Below are 7,021 nucleotides of genomic sequence, written 5' to 3'. Positions count from 1 at the left end.
TACCCCTCCTCGACTCCTCCTTTCCCTCACTCGCACGAACCAACCCAAAGATGGACCCAGCAGACAGCCTATAAGAGGTGAAGTAATATCTAATGTGCTTTAAAAACGACTGTCAATATGTCTCCAGTAGTGAAGAGAGGCAGTCAATAATCTCAACGGCATGCCAATAAGTAACCTCAAGGCCCTGGTTAAAGGAGTTACTACCCGAGTGGGTGGAGGACTTTTTCGGTAACTTTGAGGTCAAACCTGTTTCCCGGCCTGCTAGCCCCTAGCGTGCTAGCCACCTGCCGGCCACAGTTCGCAACAAGGCTCCTTTCAAGGACCCTTTCGCTGGTCTAGTCTGGCCTTTGGAGGACCTCTGAGCCTCCACAAGGCTTCAAGGCAGCATGGAAGGAAACGCAAGGCCAGGATTCCAGCCCCGGCAGCCATGGTTCCGGCTCCGGTACCGGCCCCAGAAGCCATGGTTCCGGCCCCAGCAGCCATGGTCCCTCCTCTAGTCCCAACTCAAGTCCCTTCTCTAGTCCCTCCTCTAGTCCCTTCTCTAGTCCCTTCTCTAGTCCCTTCTCTAGTCCCCTCTCTGGTCCCTTCTCTAGTCCCTTCTCTAGTCCCCTCTCAAGTTTGTTTGTAGCCTTTGTTTAACCAGGTGAAAGTCCCTTGAGATCAAAAGATCTCTTTTTCAAGGGTGACCTGCAGGACATTAGTTACACTTGTAACATAAAAACAACAGAACAACAATAAGGATGACATACAACATAATGTACAGGGTACAGTTTACAAACTCTATTTACAGTGACAGGTACCATGAGTATCAAACAGCATGTCACCCAGCCCAGTTTCACAGTGACAGGTACCATTAGTATCAAACAGCATGTCACCCAGCCCAGTTTCACAGTGACAGGTACCATGAGTATCAAACAGCATGTCACCCAGCCGAGTTTCAAAATGATGCAGGGGAACCAAAGTGCTCAGTTTTAAACATGTTTGCAGACTGTTCCAAGTTAGTGGAGCTGCACAACTAAAAGCTTTCTTCCCTAAGACAGTCCTAGCACTTGGCACATTTAATAAAACAGACTGTTCCAAGTTAGTGGAGCTGCACAACTAAAAGCTTTCTTCCCTAAGACAGTCCTAGCACTTGGCACATTTAATAAAACAACATCATGAGATCTCAGGCAATAAGTACTTTCAATTCGTCGAGAGATCAGAGAGCAGATATAAAAAGGTAGTTTACCCAACATGGCTTTGTAAATAAATATGTACCAATGACTGAGCCTCCGACCAGTTAGTGAAGGCAGACCTGCCTTGGCATACAGGGTACAGTGATGAGTAAGTGCTTTACAGTTAGTAACAAATCTCAGAGCACTGTGATAGGCGGCATCTTACTTTTCCAGGCAATGGGCAGCTGCATTCATATAGATCAAATCACCATAGTCCAGCACAGGTAAAAAGGTCACAGTGACTAGCCATTTCCTGGCTTCAAATGAGAAACAGGACTTGTTTCTGAAAAAGAAACCTAGTCTAACCCTCAGCTTTTTAAGCAGATGAATGACCTGAAGTTTAAAAGTAAGACAATCATCAAGCCAGACAGGGCCGTATTCACCATATACATTGGGGGGGACACATCCCTCCCAATATTCAGATACACTCAAAATGTCCCCCCCAATAAATAGCACACATTTTTTTTTTTTTTTTTTAAATTTTTAATTAAAATAATATTGCTATTCTATGACTTCTTTATTTTGGTTATTTGTATACTTGAAAATCTATATTTTCTGTTATTGTGAACTTCACCAAAATGATATTTCTTTTCAAATGTAAATTGGTTCCTTATTTTGTACCCGGGGGTGTCTTTCACTGTTGCACGTCTGAGTCCACCCTCAGTTAGCTTGATGCTCCAAGCAGGTCAGTCATGTTTTCATTTGCCCTCCATCAGTTCTGGTAACTTTTCTAGTTAGCCCTAAAGTAATCTATATTATTTTTATTTCGTAATGGTAATGTTAATGAACCCTCCGGTTTAGCTTCTTTATGTAAGTAACTTGTAGTTCTGATGTTAAAACCGAACTTTTCAGGAATAGTAGCTAACTAGCCGTGGGCTAGCTGGTTTCAGTTGTTAGCCAGGGTTTGGCGGGCTAGTGTCAGCTATGTGGAAAATGACGGTGTCGTTTTGGATGTAATCCAATAGATATTTATTCATGTGGATTATTTATATTTTATTTTGTAATTTGTAGGGTGTGGAAAGATTTAAAACTGTGATGTGTGACACCTATGGAATACCAAAAGTGCCAGAATTAATTAAATAATAAATACTCTACAAATTATTATGAAATAGTATTTCATAATCGTCAGAAGCATTTAAAAGATACTCACACGCAGGAGGTTTGCAGTGTGCATCATAGCTTGTGCTGGGTTTAGAATGCTCTGAATTGCTAATAAACATGTTTAATTATCTTATATCCAGCGCTGCTGACCCGTATTAATCACATCAGCAACTGCAGATCGCCGAAGTCAAGCTGTAAGCATGAGCAAGAGGAAGGGTGGCAGTGACATTAGACAGTTTTTTGGGCAGCCTCAAGTTAAGAGCAGTGAGAAAGTGAGTATTTTTACCAGTCAGATAGCTTGTTTACTGATAATATTTCTTCCATGTTCACTCTGGTGTGTTCAGAGTAAAGAGAGAGAGGGAGAGAGAGAATGTGAGCATGGCTACCGGACAGGGAGAGTGTGCGCTGGTGACATGGAGGTAAGCCAGAAAGGAGCTATATTGATGGTTAAGACAGAATAATGACAACATAGCAGTCTAATGTTAATTTAAGATGAGATCATCCTCATATGTATTTCAGATAATACCATCAAGCAGGGAGAGTGAGTTTGACAATTAGAGAGAGAGCAGCCAGGCCGGCGAAAATGAAGGTACAGGAAAGGAAGGGGAGGAGCTTGGACTTTGGCCAAATCATCCAAATGTCAAAGTCATACCCAGTCAAACCCTATCAAATAGAATACTCTACTTTCAGGAGAAGTGGTTTTAAGATCATACATGGCTCCATTACAGCCCCTCTGTAAAAGGGGTCTTCTGTTTCTATTGTGCTAAATACTTTGCAGCACAAAAGTCTAAGCTTGCGTCAAAAGCAGATTCAGCGTTTGTCAAGACTGGTTTTAACAATTGGAAGAAGGCACTGGAGAAATTTAGTGTGCATAAACAGAGCCAGTGTCACAAATTAGCTGTGATGACTAGGATTCAGGAGCCAGAGCCTGTTAATGTGCAACTTTCACGTGAGCTTGAAAGACGGCAGCAACAAGCAAGAAGAAATCTGATGAAGATTGTTGAGGGTGTGAGGTACTTGGCGCGGCAAGGTCTGGCTATTCGAGGCAATCAGAAGGAAAGTGGGAATTTAAGCCAGCTTCTAAAGTACAAGGCAACGGGCGATGCAGAGCTGACCTCCTGGCTAAAAGGTCCCCTCGATTTCACCAGTCCGGAATTGCAGAACGAACTGTTGAAGGTGATGGCCAATACAATCATCAAAGAAATTGTGTCGGAAATAACATCAATGCCAGTTGTCCAGTTCTCAATTATCATTGATGGCACCCAAGATAAATCAGGAGTTGAGCAGGAGTCAATATGTGTGCACTCTGTAGATGCAGATCTACAACCAAAGGAAGAATTACTGGGAATCTGCCAAGTGTCATCAACAACAGGGCAAAATATAGCCAAGATGGCATGTGATGTGATGACGCGCCTACAGCTTCCTCTGTCTCAACTCCGAGGACAAACTTATGATGGTGCCGCAAACATGGCTGGAAGATTGCAGGGAGTACAAGCCATTTTAAGGAAAGAACAACCGCTGGCTGTGTATTGTCACTGTGGTCCCCACTGCGTGAACTTAATTACGCAGGCTGCCTGTGGAGCCTCTCCACTAGTAAGAGATGCAATGGGTCTTGTCCATGAATTGGGGGGCTTCTTTAATCAATCTGGGAGGTTCAAGTTGATTTTCCAGAATATTGCAAAATCAGAGCATGGTTCAACTTTCCCCTCATTGAAGCCTCTCTGTCCCACCATGTGGACTGTACGTACCCCTGCCATCCGGTCAGTTCTCAAGCAGTATGAGTCAGTGCTGATGGCCCTTGAAGAAATGGCATCATGCAGCTCACCTGAAACTTCAGCGCACGCCAATGGTCTTCATGGAACATTTCTTAAAGGGAACACTGTGCTCGGCCTTTTAATGGCTGAAGACCTGATTGGGGATTTGGAGTGCCTGAACACCTCCCTGCAGCTTAGGAAACAGACCGTTTCAGGCATGTTGGACGCTGTAGACCATGTCAAAACAAGCATGCAGGTCAAACGAACGGAGGAGCATTTTGATGTATTGTTCTCGAAAGCAACTGCTGTGGCAACAAAGTTGGACCTACAACCAATTCAGATCCCTCATGTCCGCAAACCTAAAAAGCGTTACACCGGTCAGGCTGCAGCCCATATCCCTCCCGATGCCCAGTCCTTGTACAGAGTCCAATTCTACAATGCCTTGGACACAGTGAATACTCAATTCATAGAGAGGTTTGAACAAGTTGGATTCCACAAGCTGCAGTAGCTTGAAAATGTGCTGCTACACGGAGACATGGACAAGGTGGTAGAAGAGTATCCAGAATTGAATTCAAGACTACTGCAGGTGCAGCTGGCCATGTTTGGGGCTAATTACACCTATGAAACAAGCTCAGATGTTGCTAGCATTATTCGGGAAATGGTGCCAAAGATGAGAGGTCTCTTCGGTCAGGTGGAAGCTTTAGTAAGGTTAGTTGGTCGTCCCTGCCTCTTCTGCAGAGGCTGAGAGGAGTTTTAGTGCCCTGAGGAGGCTTAAGACATGGCTTAGATCATCGATGAGTCAAACGAGGCTGAATAATGTGGCCATATGTCATGTGCACCAGAAGAAACTGGACAGACTGGACCTTGAAGGAATATGCCAGTCTTTTATCAGGGCCAACGATAAGCGCAAAAAGGCTTTTGGGTCCTTTACTTGAGGGTTGGGCTTTTTGGGCGGGTGCCTGGGAGGAAGTTGGGGGTCTTTTTGATTTTGAATGAGCGGCAAGCAGCTAGTGCGAGTCGTGGCTGTGAAACAAAAAGGGCAATAAAGTGTTCCTGTTTCTACTGAAATTGTGTGGCACAGACCTTTCTATGGATTGAAATGCTTTAATGTGATTATGGTTATAGTTGTACTTTATTCATCCCTAATCTCTGCCATTACAATCAACAAAACAGGATAAGCTAAACTAGATAAAATAGGGCGATGTAATACAATGCACAATTAGACATTATGGTAAAAAAATTTAACCAGTTAAGCCCCAAGCCTGTTTTTCAGGTCTCAGGTTTGAAAATGACATTCCCAGAACAATTGACTATGTCTTCACTTCTAAAAATGGTTAAATTAATAATCTTTTTTCTCAAAGCAATGATAAACCTGTGAGTTGGATGTAGAAAAAGTCAGAATAAATATAGATGTTTTTAAAGTAAATTCAGATTGAACATAGTAAAAAAATGTAAATGATAGTGTCCGTGCAAAAAAGAAACCATTACTTATTGTGAAAACCACTCTTGAATGATGGGATAGTAAAACTATAATCCAAACTATAACATATAATAAGTACCCTGTATCAAGATTGATGCAAAACAAGTATTTCCGAGGCACACCTTTATATGTTCATTATAGTTATACAAAATAAGAGAATAACAGAATAACAGGTATGAAATCATTCCAACTCATACTACAGTTTAAAAAGGGAGTGATTTGTAAAATATGCATAAAGAAAAAGTAAATCTGTTCAGTTCTGTTTCACATGGGTGTTGATGAGATGTATCCATAGATTTAGTCCCTAATGTTGCTCTCAAAGTGCACCAGATTGATGCTTTTAACTTCAACATTTAAAAAAAAATCTTTCTGGGGGAGCATGGCCCCGGACCCCCCTAGAGGAGGTTAGGTCCCCAGCCCGCCCACGGCCCCCGTCAAATTGTCCCACCCACATTGAGGATGCTTCCTACACCCATGCCTGAGACACAGTTTCGTGACTATTGTTGTGTTTTGCCCCCACGGGCAGGGGCATGGGGTCTAACAGGTTTTAAAGTATCCAATGTGTGATTTTGTATGTATTTTTCTTTAGAATGGCAGGAAATTAGTATTCCAATTTGTATTGAATTTTTGGTCCCCCCCAATGTTGACTCCATGAATACGGCCCTGAAGCCAGATACCTAGGTATTCATAACAGGTAACCACTTTGAGTACTTGTCCTTGCATAGTAACAATATCCAAAGCAGTGTCTGTAGTCTTTTTAGCTTTAGAAAAGAGCATTACCTTGGTTTTATCAACATTTAAAAGAAGCTTAAGCTCAGAGAGCTGAGTCTGAATAATGTTAAAAACAGCCTGTAATTTAACAACAGCCTCCTGAATGGAGGGACCTGCACAATACATCACGGTATTGTACGCATAAAAATGTAGCTTCATCCACATTTTCACCTAAACTGTTGATATATATATATATATAAAGAATAAAAGTGGACCTAAAACAGAACCTTGAGGAACACCATTAGCAATGTTTAACCACTCAGAAGACAGCCCATCAAAGTGAACACATTGGGACCTTTCAGAGAGTCCCCGCTCAAGCTCCCTCTCGAGCCCCCTCTCAAGCCACCTCTCGAGTTCCCTCTCGAGTCCCCTCTTCAGTTTCCTCTCAAGTCCCCTCTCGAGCCCCCTCTCAAGCCACCTCTCGAGTTCCCTCTCGAGTCCCCTCTTCAGTTTCCTCTCAAGTCCCCTCTCGAGCCCCCTCTCAAGCCACCTCTCAAGCCACCTCTCGAGTTCCCTCTCGAGTCCCCTCTTCAGTTTCCTCTCAAGTCCCCTCTCGAGCCCCCTCTCAAGCCACCTCTCGAGTTCCCTCTCGAGTCCCTAGCCCTACTACTCTTCTGCCGGGGGTCAAGCCAACCCTATGTCCTGTGCCGTTGGAGGACCCGCCGACTACTCTTCTGCCGGGGGTCCTGCCAATCCTATGT

General features: G+C 43.5%; 1 protein-coding gene across 1 annotated transcript in view; it reads left to right on the top strand.

Moving 5' to 3' along the window:
• The window catches only part of LOC307041250 (receptor-type tyrosine-protein phosphatase zeta-like), a gene marked incomplete at both ends in the record, with an annotated part of 65,789 nt that extends 61,212 nt beyond the window's left edge, over positions 1-4,577 (top strand). The window contains 2 exons of the mRNA XM_079684559.1: positions 2,660-2,734; positions 4,032-4,577. Coding sequence (XP_079540685.1) covers positions 2,660-2,734; positions 4,032-4,577 — 621 coding nt within the window. The remainder of the gene's footprint in view (positions 1-2,659; positions 2,735-4,031) is intronic.
• Positions 4,578-7,021: the final 2,444 nt, after the last annotated feature.

The sequence above is a fragment of the Notothenia rossii genome, assembly GCF_949606895.1.
Source record: "Notothenia rossii genome assembly, chromosome: 5".
Lineage (NCBI taxonomy): Eukaryota > Metazoa > Chordata > Actinopteri > Perciformes > Nototheniidae > Notothenia > Notothenia rossii.
The sequence above is the reverse complement of the archived record's forward strand: the minus strand, read 5'-3'. Positions and strand labels throughout refer to the sequence as shown.